This window comes from Musa acuminata, chromosome BXJ2-1 (genome assembly GCF_036884655.1).
Source record: "Musa acuminata AAA Group cultivar baxijiao chromosome BXJ2-1, Cavendish_Baxijiao_AAA, whole genome shotgun sequence".
NCBI classification, from domain to species: Eukaryota; Viridiplantae; Streptophyta; class Magnoliopsida; order Zingiberales; family Musaceae; genus Musa; species Musa acuminata.
In genome coordinates, this window is record NC_088338.1 from 7252718 (window position 1) to 7275600 (window position 22883).

The 22883-nt window shown below is 47.0% G+C and overlaps 5 protein-coding genes, 2 non-coding genes and 3 pseudogenes across 8 annotated transcripts; all 10 read right to left on the bottom strand.

Annotated features, from left to right (window-relative positions):
- Positions 1–302: 302 nt before the first annotated feature.
- On the bottom strand, positions 303–3768 carry LOC135598701 (small ribosomal subunit protein uS10z/uS10x-like). Of its 2 annotated transcripts, none has more exons than XM_065092916.1 (4): positions 3651–3768; positions 3425–3558; positions 3222–3335; positions 303–605 (listed from the first exon to the last, which is right to left on the bottom strand). In XM_065092916.1, the coding sequence occupies exons 2-4, from the start codon at positions 3540–3542 to the stop codon at positions 463–465; spliced, it is 375 nt and encodes a 124-aa protein (XP_064948988.1). In that variant the 5' UTR covers positions 3543–3558; positions 3651–3768; the 3' UTR covers positions 303–462. The 2 variants fall into 2 exon arrangements, with proteins under 2 accessions (XP_064948988.1, XP_064948987.1); XM_065092915.1 differs by having other exon boundaries at positions 3425–3561; positions 3651–3762.
- On the bottom strand, positions 1067–1149 carry LOC135599578 (small nucleolar RNA SNORD36). The gene has a single exon (XR_010481931.1). It is a non-coding gene; the product is annotated as a small nucleolar RNA SNORD36 (small nucleolar RNA).
- Positions 1269–1354, bottom strand: LOC135599579 (small nucleolar RNA SNORD36). Its single transcript, XR_010481932.1, has one exon. It is a non-coding gene; the product is annotated as a small nucleolar RNA SNORD36 (small nucleolar RNA).
- Positions 1476–1563, bottom strand: LOC135599581 (small nucleolar RNA SNORD36; annotated as a pseudogene).
- On the bottom strand, positions 1685–1772 carry LOC135599582 (small nucleolar RNA SNORD36; annotated as a pseudogene).
- Positions 1894–1982, bottom strand: LOC135599583 (small nucleolar RNA SNORD36; annotated as a pseudogene).
- A 573-nt stretch (positions 3769–4341) lies between the features above and the next one.
- Positions 4342–6911, bottom strand: LOC135597945 (small ribosomal subunit protein uS15-like; the record flags this gene model as incomplete). Its single annotated transcript, XM_065091455.1, has 6 exons — positions 4342–4640; positions 5937–6031; positions 6124–6310; positions 6416–6554; positions 6629–6670; positions 6765–6911. Coding segments are annotated over 4 exons (372 nt in total), but the record flags the coding sequence as incomplete, so codon positions are not given.
- Positions 6912–9872: 2961 nt separating this feature from the next.
- LOC103995353 (cation/H(+) antiporter 15-like) lies at positions 9873–12552 on the bottom strand. The gene is made up of 3 exons (XM_009415924.3): positions 12304–12552; positions 11219–12223; positions 9873–11063 (listed from the first exon to the last, which is right to left on the bottom strand). The coding sequence occupies exons 1-3, from the start codon at positions 12550–12552 to the stop codon at positions 9873–9875; spliced, it is 2445 nt and encodes an 814-aa protein (XP_009414199.2).
- Positions 12553–15349: 2797 nt separating this feature from the next.
- LOC103995343 (cation/H(+) antiporter 15-like) lies at positions 15350–17986 on the bottom strand. The gene is made up of 3 exons (XM_009415913.2): positions 17738–17986; positions 16651–17658; positions 15350–16573 (listed from the first exon to the last, which is right to left on the bottom strand). Exons 1-3 carry the CDS (start codon positions 17984–17986, stop codon positions 15350–15352), a joined length of 2481 nt encoding a protein of 826 aa, XP_009414188.2.
- Positions 17987–19070: 1084 nt separating this feature from the next.
- On the bottom strand, positions 19071–20875 carry LOC135597946 (cation/H(+) antiporter 15-like). The gene is made up of 4 exons (XM_065091456.1): positions 20645–20875; positions 20291–20555; positions 19598–20208; positions 19071–19496 (listed from the first exon to the last, which is right to left on the bottom strand). Exons 1-4 carry the CDS (start codon positions 20873–20875, stop codon positions 19071–19073), a joined length of 1533 nt encoding a protein of 510 aa, XP_064947528.1.
- Positions 20876–22883: the final 2008 nt, after the last annotated feature.

The window sequence follows — 22883 nt, forward strand, 5'->3', positions numbered from 1 at the left end:
AAGCGAGACATGGAAAATCTTCTCTATTGTCTGCTGTCATCTTCAGGGTTATATATATAGCAGACACGATAGGCCATCTCTAAGAAGCTTGGTTCGTTACCTTAATATTAAAATGGAAATTATTTCCCCTGACGGTGCAAATATGAAAAATCTTATTATCCTTGACGATCAAAATATTACTATGAAAAGTCCTGTGTCCTAATCAATAGTTTTGGATCTCATGCATGCAAAAATTAAGCGCCTCGAATGGGACTTAAGTGGTAAACATCACAGTCGAAAACTGGCGGTTGGTCTCGGAAGAATTAAGAGGGTTGCAAAATTCTTGAGATCAGGAAAATGCTATGATTAAACAGGATTCGAACTCTCGACTTACCCCTAGGAAACAAGAACAAACTAACGGCAAAATAGCTCACATAGAAGAAGACATTATAGATAATTGGATGAACTCAAATGAAGGCAAACTCATGGTTCTGCGATCGTCACCTCAACCTCCACCCCAGGCTCAATGGTGATCGAGGTGATCTGCTTCACAACCTCAGACGAGCTGACCAGATCAATCACCCTCTTGTGCACCCGGAGCTCAAACCGATCCCATGTGTTGGTTCCTGCAATAATAAGGTCATCATCAAGTCCCACAATAGTTGAAGCTCAGGCACCTTAAATCAAGTTCATACTGACACAAGTACTACCCAAATCAATTAGTATCGACATGAGTACTGGAAGCAGCAATGCGTTAACATAACCCCCTCTCTGTAGATCACATTCCATCACAACAAACATGCCTAAAGCAAAATCATACATAAAAAAGGTGACTAGCCTGTCATTAAACTTTGTGCGCCAGGAACCAGGAACCAGGAACCAGCAAAATCATACAACCAATTTCCAAATTGTCAAAAGAGGATCTTAAGAGTCGACTGGAAAATCATCCTTCTAAGGAAAGTCAGAAAACTTAAAAAGTAACAACTTCCAGTGTCAAGACCAGATTGGCTATTGGCATGGATAACCAGTTTGTCTCAGGGACTAGGGAATGCAGTATCAAGTAGATAATAGATACGGATAATCAGACTGAGCATCAGTTTTAAAAAGCTCGGTTTTTTGAGACTTCATAGTGAAAATCTCAGTGTCACACTTTCTTATCATCATCTGCACAGTCAAATAACCCTCTTGTGGAACCCCATAAACGATCCCAATTATGAGACAAAACTGTGAAATTCTAATTTTGAATACAAGTATTCGTCCAAGTAGATAGTCAAAATGGATGATCAGACTGAGCATCAGTTTTAAAAAGCTCGATTTTTGAGACTTCATTGAGAAAATCTCAGTGTCAAACTAATTTTCTTTTCATCATCTGCACAGCCAAATCATCCTCCGGAAATACCCCATAAAAGATCCCAATTATGTGGCACAAAACTACAAACATCTAAGTCTGAATAAAAGCATCCATCCAAGCAGATAGTCAATATGGATAATCAGACTGAGCATCAGTTTTAAAAAGCTCGATTTATTTGAGACTTCATAGAGAAAATCTCAGTGTCAAACTAATTTTCTTTTCATCATCTGCACAGCCAAATCATCCTCCGGAAATACCCCATAAAAGATCCCAATTATGTGGCACAAAACTACAAACATCTAAGTCTGAATAAAAGCATCCATCCAAGCAGATAGTCAATATGGATAATCAGACTGAGCATCAGTTTTAAAAAGCTCGATTTATTTGAGACTTCATAGAGAAAATCTCAGTGTCAAACTAATTTTCTTTTCATCATCTGCACAGCCAAATCATCCTCCGGAAATACTCCATAAAAGATCCCAATTATGTGGCACAAAACTACAAACATCTAAGTCTGAATAAAAGCATCCATCCAAGCAGATAGTCAATATGGATAATCAGACTGAGCATCAGTTTTAAAAAGCTCGATTTGTTTGAGACTTCATAGAGAAAATCTCAGTGTCAAAACTAATTTTCTTGGCATCAGCTGCACAGTCAGATCATCTTCCCATAAAATCCAAGTATCCCAATTATGAGGCAAAAAACTGTGAACTCCTAATTCTGAATAAAGTTTTCATCCACGACATGAACTTTTTCTATAGCACATATCAGGAGATGCATAAAGTGACACTTTATTCACCTCTTATGTTGCATCTTAATGATTAATTCAAACAAAACCATGCAGCCAATTCAGGATTTCAATTTATTTCATTTCATTCAAGCAAGTAAATATTCAGAAACTTGAAAAACAATGTCCGTCAATTAAATTTGTATTTTTTGTTGCTCTAATAAGCTATCATCATTCATGAAAAACATGAAAGCCAAAAAAATCTGTTGCAAAACTAACACTGATTTCTATTTTGCCAAGTTTTAAAAGCTCAACCCTAGACACCTACAGCTTTAATACCAATCATTTCTCAAAATTATATTTTGATCACCACAACCAAACAAAAATCTGTTACAAAGAAAGATGCGTGTAAAATCAATGTGTACAATATTTTGACACATAAAATTCCAGGCACTAAAAATTCTTATCAAATCTTCCATGGAAAACTCCTAATCAAAGCAATGTCCTCTATGCCAAGACCAGATTGGATACCAATAGCAAAGACCACAGGAGAAGTCATGTTGTCATAAGATCTCCAAGTGTAACATTAGGTAGATGGGCAACATGGATGGTTAGATTGAAAATCCATTCTAAAAAGCTCGATTTTTTTAAAAACTATAAAGAAAATGTCAGCATCAAAAGAGATATTTAGCATTCATCAAACTTTTCCTTTCATGGAGTCAGAAAATTAATGAAACATGAAAAGAGAAATCAATGTGCATATACATGAAGCCTTTTCTGCACCATTACAATACCTAGAACTTATTCCTACCAAAATGTAAACTGCGAACCGTATTTCCACTAAGATGTATAGAACAAGTTGAACCAATGACAATCAGAATGAGACACTATTAATCTTCAAAAATTTCAAGCGCACGCACTGCACTATAAAAACTTTCGTAGTGAAAGCCACGATAATTCTCTCTTCAGGATTTCGAAAAACATAGCACACACGATTGGTTGTCAATTTGCTGAATAAATGCACTTCTACTCCACTATTCATATTCATATTCATAACTCAGTTTAATTTACTGACAAATATTTTGCCCCCAAAATATACAGGTATGCATAATAACCATTAGGAAGAACCTTTCCTGAAGTTATGATAAGGGAAGATTGCAATACCTTCACCACAGGGAGATTTCCTGGTGGTGATGTGGAGAACCTTGGTGGGCATCCTCACGGGCCCCTTCACGGTCAGCCGCTTGTCCTTCGCTCCCCTCACCAGATCCGCACATACTGAGCCACCGAAACCGATCAAAAGGGATAAAAAATTCAGAAGGAAACGGAAAGGAACGCAACACCGTGAAGTCACAGATATGATGTACCCTTCTCGAGATTCTTGACGTTCTTGGAGGAAAGGGTTATCCGGATGCGATGGAGCTGCTCCTGTGGCTCTTCCAGCCCTAACTTCGTCGGTTTCATCGCCCCGTACGCCGCCGCCATGATGAATCAAGACCAACTACTAGAGATCAAAGAGGAAAACAACATAACACCACAGATCGGAATCAGAGACGGTGACGGCCAGGCAAAGAAGAACATCTCCGTTCTTACCTCTCTCAATCTTCTCTGGGCTGCCGCCGCCGCCGCCGCCGTTCCGATCACGAACCCCCGAGTCCAGTCGCACGAGACGGGGATTAGGGTTCGGTGTTCCAACCGGGGGGAGCTGTTATATAGCAAATTTACGGAGTAAATTTACAGTCGCACCCCAATAGGAATCCAAAATTACAAAAAAATCGTGACCCAACACACGTGGCAACATCGATCTTTGAGGCAGTCATGTCAGACAATTCTAATCGAACCGAATCAAGTTCGAATTAACTAAATAATTACAGTGTATAATGGTTCACGTTTTAATTCTAAAGTGTAAGAATTTGAGTTGGATGAGTAATTTATTTTCTTTTATTAACACGAATTGTTCTAGAATTGAAACCGTGTGAATTCAAGTCAATTCCAAGAATCAAAACCCGCGATTTTGATTCCGATTCCGAAACCATAGTCACTCTTATAAATTACCAACACATTAGTTCTCATTATGAAATGTATAACAAAAAAAGTCAAGTGAAGTGGCTATTCTCATTTCAAATTTAGTTACGGATCTGAACAAAAACCACAATATGACGATCATTCAAATAGAAACATCATGTTATTCTCTAAGATCAAGACTATATTATGTTAAAGAAAAGGTTTCCCATAGCTTGTAAACATTATGTTATTCATCTACAAATTAATCTGTGCCGGGCTGTTAAAGAATGAAAAAAATGTAAAAATTCATGCATATAATTAAACATGATGCGATAGGTTGTCACAGTTCATCTGAAAATACACATTGTTGGGGTAACAACAAAAGCAGTCACAGTTCATCAAAACACAATTTAAGAGCACCAGAAAGTTTATCCTCTCCTAAGATTCCATAACTGAGTCCTTGAGCTGATAAACAACTGGTTACCGGTGACTTCCGTATTTCTTGCACAAACGTTTGCACTGAAATTTCATGGAGTGGTCGAATCCTAAACCGCGAGAGTGCTTGCAGTGTCGGAGTCGCTGTGCAAAAGCAATGAAGCAGCCATTAGACTCAAAAGAGCTAAGTAGGCAAATGACAATCGATAAGAGTATGTTACATTGGAACCCTTTCAGTTGTAAAGAGTAAATTGCAATAAAACATATATCAAAATTTATATGATGCAATACATAAGATGTAAGTTAAAAAGAACAAGTGAAATTTAACCAATCAGCCAGGAACAACCATCGCTGAGAACAAAATCTGCAACCAAAGCGTAAATAAGACTACCTATGGTGGTAAAGGCATGTTCAAAGGAGAGTTATAAATATATCAGTCAGCCAAGCTATCCATTCGAGATAACCGATGCTAAAGGAAATTGAGAGAGGGCCAAAAGGAATTCATTAGCATTGATGAAAATGTATTCCCTGACTCTTGTTTGATTAACACAACTGTCCTTAACGGAACTTAACGGTGAGAAAGGACCAACAAAAGTAGCTGGGACCTTACAGCTGCTGCTTATTATGTGTGCAGCATACTTGAACAGATCCCCCTTTGGGTCATGCAAGGTACTCGGCTAGATCACAGTAATGAACAAATTATACATAAAATTTTAGGTTTGCCAGTGCAGAGGCTTCAGTTCCTTGTATTCTTCTTAACCAAAGTGTCAGACTAATGTTTTTAAAGCAAAGTAGGAATTCTTCAACATCTCATAGCTGCTTAAAAATATAGTGACACATTCTTGAAGTAAATATTATTAGGCTATGAGACAATCAACAAATTGATGACAATGATCATGTGATCCATATAATCACAAGCAAAATCATGATTGACCATGGAATATATTGTAGGAATAAACTCATATGCCAAACTGCTAAGCACAAGACAGAGAAAGGTAAAATACTAAGAGACATAGAACTTCCTAAGACGATGGGTGACTTAATAAAAAAAACACAGTCAGAACTATCTTTAAAGGAGCTTGCATGATGATACATCATTTTCCCACGAACATCACAACATATTAAACATCTGATTACAAGATATAATGACACAGGGTACCAAAATTACCAGAACAATTTAATCATCCTCTCAATCACAGAGGAATGATAATTTGATGGAATAATTTGAAAAACAAAGGTCAATCCAAAAAAAATCCCAATTCCCTATATCAAAAAAGCAAAATGGGTACGACAATATATTTCAAATATCAAAAAGCAAACACAATGTGACATCATATATATCATATATCATAATTTGCTACAAGAACTTCAAAGAGTTGATGATAAGATGATGATAAAAGACCTCGGAAATCTTACGTGCAATTCCTGATTTAAACTTACATAATATTGTCCATGTTTGTAAGATCAGATCCAAATCACGGATTGATAGTTCCACTTGTTACTCTTAGTGCACAGCTGATGATCGCTACAGTTTCCTATGAGCGTCAAATGTCATTCTGTATTCCATTCTAAATGTATCCATAACAAGTGAAGCAATAATGGAGCACAAGGTAATAGAGCCACTAACTATTTCAAGGTTGCAGAGAGCTTCTTTGTCTTCTTGTAGTGACGGGCCAGGCAGTGGATCCTGCTCTCTACTAGGATCAGTCTGAACTTGGCGTCTTTGTCCCTCCTGTTCCTCTCCAAGTGCTTCCTGATGGACACTGCCTTCTAAATCAGGCGGTACAAATCCTCCGGCGTATCCGGTGCAAACCCTACATCGACCCCATTGCCCAAAATCATAAACCCAGAAGAACCATAGAAACAATTCAAGACAGCGCCATAAAAATGGTGAGTTAAGGAAATTAGCAAGATGTTACCATGAGCCTTGAGAATCCTGAGGATCTTGCTCCCTGTCACACTCTTGACCTGGGCTATTCCATGAGAGTCACGAAGTGTGGCACCGATCTGTGACGGCATCAGCCCCTTCTTCGCAAACTTGCAGATGCTCTCCTCCACCTGACATATCAAGGGTTCAATAAGCCTCGAAGCATTAACAAGAAATGTGGCTCGAAATAGAGTAGGCGGCTCACGTCTTGAGCAGAGATCTTAAGCCAACTCGGGGGCTTCCCTTTCTGCAGCACAAGACGTGGTTAACGATTCCATCACCGCCGAAAATGGGGGAGAGCGAGAGAAGGGAACAAGATACAGATCAGAGGATGGTATTACCCGCGGCTGTGCATGCGACCCATGGCGACGGCGGCCGCTCGTCACCGGCCGCAGAATGTAGCTGAAACGGCACAACCCTCGACAGCGCCGATGCGGCGGCCGTTTAGGGCTTTGCGATCTGTACAGACTGTGACATCGGGTGTTGTTTACCGAAAATGCCCCGGACAATGAATGACCGTATGTATATATTAGTATAAAGAATAAAAATATAATTTAAATTATACGATAAATATGTCATCTAAAATACCATGAACCCAAGAGATTGGATCCGGATTCGGATCCAGTTCGGACCGGATTCGGATGTTGTGACCGGATTGTAGCAAGATGTACAGCGGGTCGAACCCGACCGATTAAAAATCCTATAGTTTCATCTTCCCCGATGTTTACCGCCTCGACCAAGTAATCTATATTCGGCATTTGGCAGCCGATCGCTCCATCGCCACTCCCCTTCTCGAGCCCTCCCTCTCAATGATCGAGACGGGTCTGCTGTTCACATGAGTAGACGGCGGCCGCCGTCGCCGTAGGAGGAGATGGTAGTAGTGAGGGCGTCCGAGATGGTGGTAGTGAAGACGCCCTCGCGGTGGTCGGACGCCCTCACTGCCATCCTCCTTTCGAGCCTCCTCCTTGCCGCTGCGCCTTTCCGGTGAAGGCGCCCTAACTCATATGGTATTCCTGCTACCGCTCTGATATCTTCTTTTTGTAATTGCTGAAACGATATCTTCCAATTTCGAATCCGTTTCTATCTAACTAGGGTAATTATCCATGGCTATATCATCTGTTTACATCATCCTGTCACTTACTATTTCTTCCTTGGTACTTGCTGCAATTGGAATACCTTTTGCTTATTGTCATGAATCATGCACCTAAAGCACTTAATGAATGTACAAAATTGCTAATATAGGTTCTGAAGTAACACTCCATTGTCAATAAATTGCTGACAAATCCTAGTGGTGAAATATTTGTTTGTTGAATTGGAACACTGGACAAAATATTCTTCCTTTGGGCTAATATTGACATGCCTTGGACAAACACATCCCAGGGACAGGTGACTTGCAAATACTGAAATTGTAGGTTTTATCTTCAATTTTGTTTAAAAGAGCAGGAGTATTATGTGAAAATTATTATTTCATAGAGTAGAAAAAGGAAATCTTTCATGCATTATCTAGATATAGTACATTTTAGCTTGGGAATTTTTTATTTCTTTTCTGTTTAATGAAAAATGACTTGAGAAGGCGAAATTTAATGCTCTCTCTCTCTCTCTCTCTCTCTACTGGAGATATTTGTCTATGATAAAGCAAGCATAATATTTAACAAAACATCAAGTTTTCCTGGAGCATATCATGTTCCTATAGGTGTTGGTATCGATTATTCTGTGCTTTCTAACCTAGTGATATATGTTATATATCAGAAAGGGTTTCTTTTTCGCATGGTTGAATTTCTAGTTCCGAGTAAAATAATGCTAGTATGGTAACGTGAATAATTTATAGTTAAAGAGAGGAAAGGAACTTCAACTTTTTTGTATTAGGTTACCTCAAATACTCTAGATGAATATTAAAAACTTTGTCCATCAGATAAAAAAGACAAAAAAAAAAAAAACCGAAAGGGAAATGGACCAAATATAATCTTGTGAATTAGCAGGAAATTATTGAAAGTTTTAAGCAGTTTCTGAGAGCATATAAACCAGAATAAGATTTCACTAGAGGCATATAACCTATCATATTCCTGCATACTTAGACAATCAAAGTTCGATTGTGACTGTTTAGCGTGATTAAACACAGACAATTTACAAAAGTTTGTGAAGCTTTCTTTATTTTCTCCTTTTCGTCCAGCATATTATTGTTGCAGACCAATAGAAGTTTTTACACCCCCTCAATGCTTTCATTCCCATCATATTATACTTAAGTCACATGTAATGTCATAATAATGATTTAATTTGTTTTCTTATTTTTGAAATAGGCTCTTATTTTTTCTTAGTGATAATCTAATACCTCTATGTGCTTTGGATTAGGTCATGCAGATCCTCATGAATGCCTGTGGCCTTTGGCAAACAAAAGATGCTGCCTTGAGATAAGACCACTTGTAGTACCTTTGTTCATCAATTTGAGGATGAATGATAAACACTGTATTCGTCTGAATACTAATGACTGAAAATTTCACAAAATGAACAGCTTTGGGGAAAATACTTTGTGATGCTTATTGTTGCGGCAGAACATATCAGTGGCCAGCCAGGCATTGGGTTTCAGGTATTTTCTCTCTTTCTATTGACCTATAAGTACTCCTAAGATGAACTTTTGTTATGGATTATTGAAATGCTTCCTAACATACTACATATCTTTGAAAACTTTTCATTTCATTTAAATAGATTATTGGGTATTATCTTTCGGTTATGCGAATAGCATTTTAATTACAATAATGTTAAATATTGATGTATGTGAGATGATGGTAGAGATGGGTCAAAGATTAGTTTATGTTGTCACAATGGAAATAATAAGATGACATGAATATTGGAGTAATCCCACAATTTAACAGTTTAATATTTAATATTAGATTGTATTGTTGTCCAGTCACCACGTGAAACAAGAAGACATTGAAAAAACATTTATGTATGTGAGATGTTGATAGAAAATGTATTAAAGAGTAATCCCAAAATATTAGTAAAATATTCATGGTAATAGAAATGGATTAGAGATTACACCAAAAATTATAAGAAAATATTGTAGGCGATGGTGATAAAAATGGATTAGAAATTAGTCTTACAATTTTAAGATTATAATAGTCAGATGATGTCAGGGTTGATCCGCTACTTGATCTATTACTTCTGGTGATGGTGATGAAGAGTAATTAATTAAGCCAAGACATATTTGGTGGTTTAAATTCTGCATCATCCTTGCCTATGTATGCTTTAATTGTTGAATCGAGATAAGATCATCTTTCCACTGTCATCTAATGCAGTCGAAGATGAGAAAGCAATGAGAACCCATTAGGAAGGAGAGAAAAGTCCCAAAAAGAAGAGGTATATGAGTTCACAGGAAAGGGTTTCTGTACACAAGTCATCTACGTGAATACTTAGGCTACCAATTAGTCTAACCAGTTTCCCATTAAGGTAAATTAGTAATCATCGTCTTCGTCTCGCGGTACCACCCGTTTCCCAATGTGAATCGGAGTGGGCTCGAGGTTATCCATTGACTGCTCTCCCGTCACCCTCCGTTGTTGCTGCACCACTAGCGTCGACGCCTCGCCGCCGAAGTCCGTCGATGCCAGCATGTCCCCGATGACCCCCAGCTCCGGGTACTCGCTCCACATCGACATCCCCGCCGTCATCAGCGACTCCTTCCCCTCCCTCCGACCCACGATCAGCAAGCTGAACTCGGGGCTCGTCTCATGGATCACCCTCACCATCGCCTCCCCGTCCTTTGCCTCCTCCTCCCTGTACATCACCCGCTTCTCGTCCACCCACTCCTGCCGGTATTGCATTAGCATCTTGTCGTCGAGCCTCTCCTCCCATCCGTCTTCCCGCCACTCCTTGGGCGGGAGGAAGCGCACAACCGTCAGCGAGGCGGCGGCGCGCTCCACCATGCGCACGCCGTAGGCCAGCGCCTCCCGGTCGTCGGCCCCGCCCAGGAAGTAGACCGCCACGTGGTGCAGCAGCGACGCGCCGTCAGATAGCCCGTGCTCGACGAAGATGCCGACGGAGCAAGGGGCGTACTGGAGGACGTTCAAGTTGACGGCCTGGATGGCGTCGTTGGCGGAGCTGATACTGTCATCGTCGCCGATGCGCTTGTGGAATGGGACGATGACGAGGGTGGTCTTCTTGTCGAGGGCGAGGCAGCAGATGTCGTCGTGCATGGTGCTGTAAGGGGAGATGGAGACGTACGGGAGGACCGAGATGCCGCCCGGGTACTGCTTCTCGAACAAGCGGAAGGCGTTGGCGATGCGGTCGGACTCCGACTGCGTGGTGGCCCAGGAGCTCGTGGTGGCGTTCTTGATTTTGTGGAGGTGAATGACGGCGTCGGCGCGGCCGACGAGCTGGATGAGGTGGAGGAGGTAGACGCAGATGGGCGCGTCGGGGGAGGGGCCGGTGGCCTCGAGGAGGGCGAGAACGGGGTTGACGTTGTCCTGCCCGTGGACGCACGCCAAGATGCGGAGCTCGTCGTCGGGCGTGGCGTGCTGGAGAGTGCGGCGCTTGAATGCCACGTAGCGATCCTCCGGCCGGTACAAGTACTTGACCAGTGGGGCGGTGCTGCCGCCGAAGACGAAAATGGAGATGATGATCACGGTATAGAGCTGGTCATCGACGAGCTGCAGTCCACAACAATAACAATATTTTTTATTCTCATAAAGATAGGGAAAAATGGTTTCGTTGACAACCAATTTGGACTTGTACAATTAAGTTCTTCGAACGAGTGGGTGTTCATATAAGTTGTAGGCAAATAAAGGGTAGATGCAGCAAGCACCTGAGCCTGTCTCCACCCGAGAGCGTTTCCTACTTCATAAATGCCCTTGGTGATCATCATGAGGGCGAGGGAGACGGACTCGCGGTGCGGCATGTTGCAGTAGGCGCAGGGCAGGATGACGCCCACGAACTTGGCCACGACGCATAACACCATGAACCCCTCGAGCCACGCCCACTGGGCGGGTTCGGTCACCGACGCCAGGTCCATCCTCAACCCGGCGAGCGCCATGGACACCGGCATCAGCAACCCCGTCACCAACCTGACGCGCTCCACCAACGTCGTCCCCAGCGGCGCTCCCCCCGGCAGCACCAGCCCGAAGAAGAAAGGCCCCGCGAAGAAATCGAACCCGATGATCGAGCTCATCAACCCGCAGGCCAGCGCCATCAGCAGCACCGCCACTTGGCTGGCCTCGCTGAGAAGTGCCCCCTCCGGCGTCCGCCGTATGAGCCAGAGCACCAGCGGCCGCATGATTAACATGATGAACCCCACCATGCCAAAGAAGGCCACGGGGCCCGTGATGCCCTTCATCGGGTCGCCCTGCTTCGCGGCCAGCAAATAGGTGCCGATGCAGGCGTCAGCGAACAGGTGGATGAAGTCGGCGATGAGGGTGGCCGACATGGCCAGGCGGCCGAGTTTGGAGGTCAGGAGGTCGAGGTCGCTGAGGAAGCAGGAGAGGACGGCGTAGGACGTCAGGCACCATTTGTCGGACATGACGAGGAGAAGGGGAGTATTCCGGAAGCGGGGCGGCAACTCGTGCTTCAGCGCCGTGACCATGCCGTAGACGGACACGTAGGGAAGCAGGGTGCCGAGCACGGCGATGAACACCGCCTTCTTGCCCGCCTTGGGGATCATGCCCAGGTCCGCCTTCACTCCGATTACGAAGAGGAAGATCATCATGGAGAAGACGGCGATGGTCTCCAGCTGCTCAAAGCTCTGACGGGGAAAGAGTTCCTTCGGAAGCCACATGTTCCGGCCAAGGAAATTGGGGCCTAACAGCATGCCTGCCTGCGGCACCTCAAATGGGTCGAACAATGAGAGATGGGCTATACGTGAGGCGGAGATGGAAAGGTTTGAAGAAGAGTTACCACGATCTGAGACATGACCAAGGGTTGGCGGAGACGGGCGAGGACGACGTGCGTAAGGTTGGAGACGACGAAGATGATGATGATCTGGTAGAATAGAATGGGCAAGGAGAAGCGGAGGGGGTTGTCGCCGAGCCATATGCCGGCGGAGGTGGTCAACATGGCAGGGTAGCAGTCGATGGACTTCATCGCCGCGGTCGGGGTTCCGGGGAACCCGTCCTCGGGAGGTTCCCGGCCGGCAGCGGTGGCCATCTTCCTCAATGGGAAGAGAGAGAGATGGGAGACAAGAGAGAATGACGATTAAAGGAGATTGAGAGAGAGAGAGAGAGAGAGGTGATGGAGGTTTAAACAGGTCAGCTCAAATCCAATTATCGACGTTGATACACGAATAATTGCGGACGGTTGGCAGTTGACCAGCGACGTCGTGCAATTTCCACGTCTTTTCTTTAGAGCGGAAATACATGCTAAATTTGGGTCCCTCGAAATATGCAGTCTCCAAATCCTTTCATATTTAATTATTATCTTTGTTTTCATCTCGATTTATTATATGATGTCACAATGTATCCTCTCCAATATCACATCACTATTATTTTTTGGTCCTATCTATAACAACATAAGATAACATATTAAGTCACAAAACACAAAAGAATTCTCTCTCTTCTCCTCCCCTCCCCCCTCTCCTTTTCTTCTCCTAGCTTATTTCTTTTTCCCTTACATAAAACTCATGAAGCTATTACCTATTTATGGAACAGCATTAGAGCTCGTACAATGTATCTATTTCGGATGTCATGCTCATCTCCTCTACGCTCGATAGTTTTCATCTCCTCTTCATTCTTTATCTTTTTCACATCATATAATTTTTTTTATTATAGTTCTTATCCTTCTAGCCCATTTTTAAGCATTGAATTGCCGGTATAAAAAATATTTTATATTATGATATAAATGTTATCATTTTGATTTAGTGTTCATCTGCCTAAAAGGTGATTTGCTAGGTTGATAGAGTTCATCAAGTTAGTCCCTTTTGTTGGTATTTGCTAGGTTGATAGAGTTCATCAAGTTGGCAGATAGGTCAAGGATTGACTTGAGCTCGAACTTGTTGAGACATATTAGGCGATTGCTGACCTACCGAGTGGTTACCATGGGTTTCTAACTTGCATCTCAGTCGAAGAGGTGTTACCAAGTTATGATATGTCGACCTGCAATACGAGCTTGAATTGATTAGAAGGATGAGATGTTGATCTTTTTTTTTTTTGTTATTTTAGATTATTATCTTACATCACATATATTTTTTATAAAATCTTTTTAAATTAATTTATTTGTTTAACACGTGGAGTAGCAAATCTTGGTTCGAATTCAATTATGTCATAATGAGTTGTTTTGATAAGGGATCCTATGAAAAGGAATTGCTTTTGGAGGATACTGAATGAGGCTCTTTTCTGATGTTTAAATGAGTAAAAGGTTTCATGTGATTCGATCAAGTTTTGAATAACCTACGGGAAAGACCCCTTGAGAACATACCTGGAAGCCTTTTATAATGTGGTTGGCATATATAACCATTCGGTTGAGGTCGTGATTAATACTTAAAACGATTATGTGTTTTCTTTGTTTACATATGTGATCAATCGTGTAATACTGATTTCAAGGAACATGGGATGATGGATATAAGTTTTCATAGGGTTGAGTTGGTCATTACATCACCCAAAGGATGATGATGATGATGTAGGTCATTTCATGGGATGATGTACCAATCAACAATATGATGTACCAATCAAGTTGGTCATTTCATGGGATGATGTACCAATCAAGTTAGACCATGAGTTGGTCATTTCATGGGATGATGTACCAATCAAGTTATAGAAGATATCAACAATATGATGTTGGGCATCAACCACGTGACATTAAGGTGTCGATTGACCTTCTTATATCATTATTCCATATCGGATTGCATATCCAACATTTTAATTATTTTGATGTTAAAAAATATTCATGTGCATATGAGATTAGTCCCAAAATTTTTAAAAATTTATTTGCGTGTGAATAATGGTGTTAGTGTAAACAACTTTATGTCGTGGCCTCGGGGCCGACGCGGCTTGGTCGGGGGTCCGAATGACGGGGATCTTGCGTGGCGTCCCTCGAGATCTCTCGGTGGCCGATTACGGTGGTCCGGTCGGGACGTCGCGTCGAGAGGAAAGCTTTTGCCGCAGCGCCGGGAAGGGGTGACCTCGTTCTTGCACCTGCACACAGGTCGGGTCGAAAGCTCGGCCCGACCCCTCCGACGATCAAGTCAGTGGATGCGGAGGGGATTTTGTATGAAGAAGTGCTCTCCCCATTCATTTAGAACTCTGGGGTATTTATAGGTAAGTTTAGTGTTACCTGATGTGCCTGCCTGCAGGTGCAGGACCGTACCTCTGATGGCGTCTGACATTGCCGTTGGCGTTGCGTGGAGAACCAAACTGCCGCAGGGTATGGGCGAGCCTCGATCGTCGTCCTCCTCTGCCTCGGCCAAGCGTGCGGGGTCAGGCAACGATGAAGTCGTTGTCTGAGAGCGGGTGACATCAGCGCACATCAAGTCGTCATTATTGCCCTCCTCCTCGGGCAGAGTGTCGTCCGGGCATGGCTAACGTCGTGGTGCGTCATGTCGCCGTTATTACCCTCATCAAATGGTGTAATTAATGTTCTTAAGATTAGGAGAATAGTTGATCTCCGATTCATGACAGCTTAAGTTATTAACTTGAAAAAAGAAAAAAAAAAAGCATTAGAACAATCCAAAAACAATATCATGCATGCAGTGCCAAGTGATGCAATCAAAGAAGAGAAGGTTAGCCAAGAGCCAAAATGAACAGAATAAATACACGCAGGGAAAACAAACCCCACACAAAAACACTTAAAAGTGGAAGGAAGAGGAGAGCATTAGGAGTCCACAGAAGAAATATTCTATATACAAAGGTATCTGTAACTTTCTATAGGACATATATGATGAGTTAAATCTTTTGGGTCGAGAATAATTTGGCTACCAACTAAATTAAACTCCTTTCACATCAAACGGTGATCAGTAGTCGTCGTCTTCTCGGGGTACCACCCGTTTCCCAGTGGGCGTGGGAGTGGGAGTGGGAGTGGGAGTGCGAGTACGAGGGCGAGTGGTCTCGGGGTCATCTGTCGACTGTGTTCTGATCACCCTCTTCTGCTGCTGCACCACCAGCGTTGACGCCTGGCCGCCGAAATCCGTCGAGGCCAGCATGTCCCCCATGACCCCCAGCTCCGGGTACTCGTTCCACATCGACATACCCGCTGTCACCGGCGACTCCTCCCCCTGTCTCCGCCCCACGATCAGTAGGCTGAACTCGTGACTCGTCTTGCGGATCACCGCGACCGTTCCCTCCCCGTCCTTCACCACCTCCTCCCTGTACACCACCCGCTTCCCGTCCACCCGCTCCCGTTGGAAGTGCATCAGCACCCTGTCGTCGATCCTCTCCTCCCGCCCTCCCGCCCGCCACTCCTTGGGTAGGAGGAAGCGCACCACCGTCAGCTCGGCGGCCGCGTGGTCCGCCATACGCACGCCATAGGCCAGCGCCTCACGGTCGTCGGGTCCGCCCACGAAGTAGACCGCCACGCGATGCACCAGCAGCCCGCCGTCGGAGGATCCGTGGTCGATGAGGATGCCGACGGAGCATGGGGCGTACCGGAGGATGTTTAAGTTGACGGCCTGGACGGCGGAGCTCGCGGAGCTGATGCTGCCATCGGCGATGATGTGCTTGTGGAAGGGGACGATGACCAGCGTGGCCTTCTTGTCGTGGGCGAGGCAGCAGACGCCGTCGTGCATGGTGCTGTAAGGGGAGATGCAAACGTAAGGGAGGACGGAGATGCCGTCGGGGTACTGCTTCTGGAACAAGCGGAAGGCGTTGACGATGTGGTCGGACTCCGAGAGTGCGGTGGCCGAGGAGCCCGAGGAAGAGTTCTTGAGCTTGTAGGGGTGTAGGACGGCATCGGAGCGGCCAACGAGCTGCATGAGGTGGAGGAGGTAGACGCAGATGGGCGCGTCGTGGAAGGGGCCGGAGGCCTCCAGGAGGGCGAGGACTGGGTTGACGTTATCCTGCTCGTGGATGCATGCGAGGACGCGGAGCTCGTCGCCGGGCATGGCGTGCTGCAGAGTGCGGCGCTTGTGGGCCACGTAGTGATCCTCCGGCCGGTACAAGTACTTGATCAGCGGGGCGGTGCCGCCGCCGAGGACGAGAATGGAGACGACGAGTACGGTGTAAAGATTGGAATCCACAATCTACGGTGCATAGCAATTATGGTAATGGCTATCATAATGGAAAGGATTGTTATGAGATCCGAGAGGAATGCACGCACCTCGGTTTCCCTCCACCCGACAGCGGTTCCCAACTCGTAGATGCCCTTGGAGATCATCATGAGCCCCAGGGTGACGGTCTCCCGGTGCGGCATTCTGCTGTAGACGCAGGGCAGGATGACTCCCACGAATTTGGTCACGACCGCCAGCACCAGGAACCCCCCGAGCCACCCCCACTGCCTGGGGTCAGCCATCAACGTCAAGTCCGTGTGCATCCCGGCGATCGCCATGGTCACCGGCAGCAGCACCCCGGTCACGAGGGCTTCCAGGCGATCCACCAACGTCGTCCCCAGCGGCGCTCCCCCTGGCAGCACCAGCCCGAAGAAGAAGGGTCCCATGTAGTAATGGAACCCGAAAATATGGGTCATCAGCCCGCTGGCCAGCGCCATCAGCAGCACCGCCACGAAGTTGACGCCGCTGAGAAGTGCCCCCTCCGGCGTCTGTCTAATGAACCAGAGCACCAGCGGCCGCATGATGAACATGACGATCACCACCAAGCCAAGGAAGGAGCAGATCGCTGAGAAGCCGTTCAGAGGTGCGCCCTGCGTATTGGGCATCAGGTAGGTGCCGACGCAGGCGTCAGCGAACACATGGATGAAGTCGGCCATGAGGATGGCCGACATGGCCAGGCGGCCGAGCCTGGAGGCCACGAGGTTGAGCTCGCGGAGGAGGCAGGACACGACTGTGTAGGAGCTGATGCACCATGTTCTGGCCAGGACGATGAAAATGGAGCTATTCGCGAAGCGGGGCGGCATCTGGGGCCTCAGGGCTGCGGCCATGCCGTAGACGGACACGTAGGGAAGCAGGGTGCCGAGCACGGCGATGGACAACGCCTTCTTCCGAACCCTGGGGATCATGCCAAGGTCCGCCTTCACGCCGACCACGAATACGAAGATCATCGTCGACACGATGGAGATGATCTGGAGCTGCTGAAAGCTACGGTGGGCGAAGAGCACCCTCGAGAACCACAAGTTCCGGCCGAGGAAGTTAGGCCCCAGTAGCAAGCCCGCCTGCGTCGTGTAAATGTCCAACCATCAACAAGTGGAGACACGGCCAGTGAGGCGGAGATGAAGTCGTTCGACGAGTTACCACGATCTGAGAGATGACCAGGGGTTGCCCGAGCCGGCGCAGGACGGCGTGCGTAAGGTTAGAGACGACGAAGATGATGATGATCTGGTAGAACAGAAGGGGTAAGGAGAAGCGGAAGGGGTTGTCGCCGAGCCACACGCCCGCCGAGGTGGCCAACATGGCATGGTAGCAGTAGATTGCCTTGGGTCCTGCGGCCGTGGCTCCGGCGTCGACGTCCTTGGGACGTTCGCCGCCGGCAGCGGTCGCCATCTTCCTCGAGAGGTACGAACAATAGCGGTGGAAGAGAACAGAGGTAGAGATAGAGATAGAGAAAGAAGGAGAGACAGGTCATCTCAAGCAAATGTTCCTCGAACCACGAACGTATCTGGCGGTTGACCGTTGACCAAAGGCCTCCTCCAAATTTCCACGTCTTTTCTTGAGACCGTCGCGAAATTAGAATTAGATTGGATGAGCTATCGCGTGGATCTTTACGTACAAAGCGAGAAAGTATGAGCTATCGCGTTAGATTGGATTCGAACTCATTCCTCAATCATTATCATCGTATAAACTAATCTAACTATAGCAGGATGATTCATCAGATTTGGGCTTCCGGTGCAACCTGGCGCCCGCGCCCGGTCGAAGGGCTCTTGGGGCTATCCGCACCTTGCGCCGCTGCTCCCATCACCATCACCTGCTGCTGCACCACCAGCGTGGACACCCGGCCGCCGAAATCCGTCGCGGCCAGCAAGTCGCCGATGATCCCCAGCTCCGGGTACTCGCTCCACATCGACATCCCTGTCGTCAGCGGCGAATCCTTCCCCTTCCTCCGCCCCACGATCAGCAGGTTGAACTCGGCGCTCGTCTGGCGGATCACGGCCACCGTCCCTTCCCCGTCCTGCACCACCTTCTCCCTGTACACCACCTGCTTTCCGTCCACCATCTCGTGCTGGAACTGCGTCAACATCTTGTCGTCCATCTTCTCCTCCTGCCCTTCCTCCCGCCACACCTTGGGCGGGAGGAAGCGCACCACCGTGAGCCGGATGGCCGCCCGCTTCGCCATGCGTGAGCCGTAGGCCAGAGCCTCCCGGTCGTCGGCCCCGCCCAGGAAGTAGACCGCCACGTGCTGCAGCAGCTTCCCGCAGTCGGAGATCCCGTGGTCGACGAGGATGGCCACGGAGCAGGGCGCGTATCGGAGGACGTTCACGTTTACGGACCGGACGGCGGGGTTCACGAAAATGATGCTGCCGTCGGCTTTGACGTTCTTGTGGAAGGGGAGGATGACGAGCGTGACCTTTTTGTCGAGGGCGAGGGAGCAAACGTCGTCGTGCATGGTGTTGTAAGGGGAGATGCAGATTTAAGGGAGGACCCAGACGCCGTCCGAGTGCTGCTGCTCGAACTGCCGGAAGGCGTTCACAATGTGGTCGGACTGCGAGAGGGCGGAGACCGAGGAGAAGGTCTCGTTGCGGCGCTTATGGGGATCGAGGACGGCGTCGGTCCGGCCGATGAGACGGCGGAGGTGGAGGACGTAGACGTAGATGGGCGAGTCGTGGGAGTGGCCGGAGGCCTGGAGGAGGGCGAGGGCGGTGTTGACGTTGTCCTGCTCGTGGATGCATGCGAGGACGCGGAGCTCGTCCCCGGGCTTGGCGTGCTGCAGAGTGCGGCGCTTGTAGGCCACGTAGCGATCTTCCGGCCGGTACAGGTACTTGACCATGGGGGCGGTGCCGCCGCCGAAGACGAGGACGGTGAGGAGGGTGATGGTGTACTCCTCGTCATACAGAATCTGCGGTCAAGTAGTCAACGTAGTTAGCGAGGGGATTTTGGCGAGATCCTCTCCCCCACTTAATCGGCAGCCGGAGGCGGTGGGTGTTGGAGGAAACGCACACGGTCATCCTGCCACAGCGTGGCGGCCACTATTTCGTAGATGCCCTTGGTGGTCATCATGAGCGCCAGGGAGACGGTGTCGCGGTGCGGCATCTTGCAGTAGAGGCAGGGGAGGATGACGCCCAGGAACTTGGACACCACGCAGATCACCAGAAAGAGTTCGAAGAGGCCCCAGCGCAAGGTGTCGGTGAGCAGCAACATCCTCATCCTCGTCCCGGCTTGAACGATGGCGACGGGCAGAAACAACCCCATCACCATCCTGTCCATGCGCTCCACCAGCGTCGCCCCCAACGGGGCTCCCCCCGGCAGCACCAGCCCGAAGAAGAAGGGCCCCGTGAAGACGTCGTACCCGATGATCCCGGCCAGCAACGCGCACACAAACGCCATCAGCAGCACCGCCACGAAGCTGGCCTCGTCCAGGAGTGCCCCCTCCGGCGTCCGCCTTATGAGCCACAGCACCAGCGGCCTCAAGACGAACATGATGATCACCACTAAGGCAGCGAGGCAGGATAGCGCCTCCAACCCCCTCAGCGGGGAGCCGATCTTGACGCTCAGAACGTAGGTGTTGATGCAGGAGGCGGCCGAGCTTGGAGCTGAGGAGGTTGAGTTCGCTAAGGACGGCCGAGAGAACGGCATAGGACGTCAGGCACCACTGGCTTGTCACTCTCAGGAGCAGCTGAGTGTCGGTGAAACGGGGAGGGATCTTGTGCCTCAGGGCGGTGGCCGTGATGTAGACGGACACGACGGGAAGAAGGGTGCAGAACAAGGCGATGGCCACCGGCTTCTTGCCCACCTTGGGGATCAGCCCCAGGTCCGCCTTCACACCGACCACGAAGAAGTACATGATGCAGCCGAAGATGCCGACGATGCTGAGCTGCTCGTAGCTCTGCGGCTCATAGATCAGATACTGAAACTTCAGGTTCCGGCTGAGCATATCAGGGCCTACTATGATGCCCGCCTGCGTCAACACCGACTCGACCCATCAGATGCAGGGAGAGAGTAGGGTGGGGATGGAGATCATCAGGTCGATTTCAGGTAGGTAGGTACCATGATCTGAGAGATGATGAGGGGTTGACCGAGGCGGCGGAGGACGGCGTGCGTAAGTTTGCAGACGACGAAGATGACGGTGAGCTGGAAGAGGAGGATGGGCAGGGAGAAGTGGAAGGGGTTGTCGTTGAGCCAGACGCCATCGGAGGTGGTCATGATGGCACGGGAGCAGTAGATGGACCTCGCCCTCTCATATATTGTCCTGAGGAAGAGTTCCTCTTCGAACGGCATCGCCAACTTCCTTCACCCCCGAACTCACACCCACAGAAGAGAAGAGGAGCGACGAGAGCGAGAGAGAGAGAGAGAGAGAGAGAGGTGCTTCCTTGCTTGAGTTTAAAGGGCAATCCGATGATGATCCTTGATTCACGTTTTTGGTTATGGTTGACAGTTGACCGACGACCGTAAGCCATTCGCGTGGCGTCTTGAGGCACAAAGACATGGGATTGGCCAGTTCAAGCGGGACCCGCAGCCGCTAACCAATCCCATGAGATCTTACAGGATCAGAATCGATCCGTTTCGACTAAGCAGTTGGAGTAGATCATTGCTCGGTCAACTCCCCCCAGTCCCAGTCCGTCTTGCAAGCACCGAAACCAATCCTAATTGTCTGTCCTAATCTTGCAAGTATGCCTACTGCATACATTAGCTGTGTTTTATGCACACATAGACTTCGATCGTATATTAATGGGGGGAATGTTGGTAATTTGGATCGTATGTCCGTCCACATCAGCATCTCTTAACTTGGACGTCGGCAGAGAACACAAAAACACCTCCTTCTATCCGACCGAAGAAAAGAATGATCAATCCCATGGTCAATGACCCCGACAAACCCTAGCAGCACAAACTCGATAAGCTCTGTTGGATCCACCACAAACGAATAAAGAGATTCCATTCAATTAATTGTATTTGAAGAAAGCATGATTAGCTCATGTGATAAAGTAAGAATCTTGATTCATTTTAAGATTCTTGTATAGATTTATTCTTTGACTTAGAATAATACCCGAGTGTCATGCTCATAGCTCTACTTTTCAACCTCTTACGGTTTCTCTTTACTATGTGACCAATGAATGTGCTTATTTTATCGCAACATTTCCTCTCAAGTCCACGATCATGTATAGTTAATTCACTCTTGATTATAAGTCTTATGCATGATCTTCGTCATTATGTTGTAGCATATCTATCACCATGACAGAGCCGACATAAAAGGTTGGTGATAAGGTATATTTTGGGTCCATAGACACGTTACGTTGCAGCTAAGTCAGCAAGAGGAGCACCCCCACACATTGAGTTAGAGACCGCACCAAGGAGTTGCTCGGCACGTCTCGTCTCAGGAATCCTGAGACGGCGCCACCCCCAAGATATGCCAAGTCAGAATCCATACCAAGACGCTGTTTGGTATGTCCACCACGTCAACTCGAGTACTACCACACCAACCCACATATGACCGACCCTCGTACAGTAGTATAAAGACCTATGGCATTATCCGGCCCAAGGGGCAAAACAATTCGACCCACTACTGACTTGCTCGTCGGAGGGGTCAAAGTTGAAAATCACTTGACGAAGGTCGTTTTTGCAGGTAAGCTGCCACCCCCGAGCCACGAGCGTCTCGACCTGGGAATCGCCATCCAGCGAACGAAGGCGAGCTGCCAACCAGCCCGGGAACGGAGAGACGCTACTCAACGCAGACGACGCTCGGACCGAGAAACGTTGATCAATACCCTGTCGCGAGGGCCCAACCTACCTCGACATCCAACTCAACCGACAGAAGACTCCTGACATCAACCCGTGGACCTAGCCGTGCTGACTCATCAGCCATGGCACATTTGTTCACCAATAGTTGGGAAAGACAAATTTGAGAAGATTGTTATGTAACGCCTCCAACCTAACAAACAATCGAGAAGATTGATATTTATAGGAATGCAAGATCAAAATCCGAACAAATAACTTAATAATTGTTACATAATTCAGTTCATAATCAATCTACCCACAATACATTTCAATAAGTTTAATATCTCTTTAAAAATTTATAATATTCAAATCTAAATAATTTATGCATAAAAATAATCTAAGACTCTTAATTGTCCTCCGATCCATAACTACAATTGAGCTACTCCTCAAATCTAAAAAAAATATAAATAATTAAATAAGCAAACCATAACTTATTAATTAGTACTATAACTCACTCACCACTGAAACCTATCATACATAAATATTTTATTCAAAATATATAAATTATTTGTGC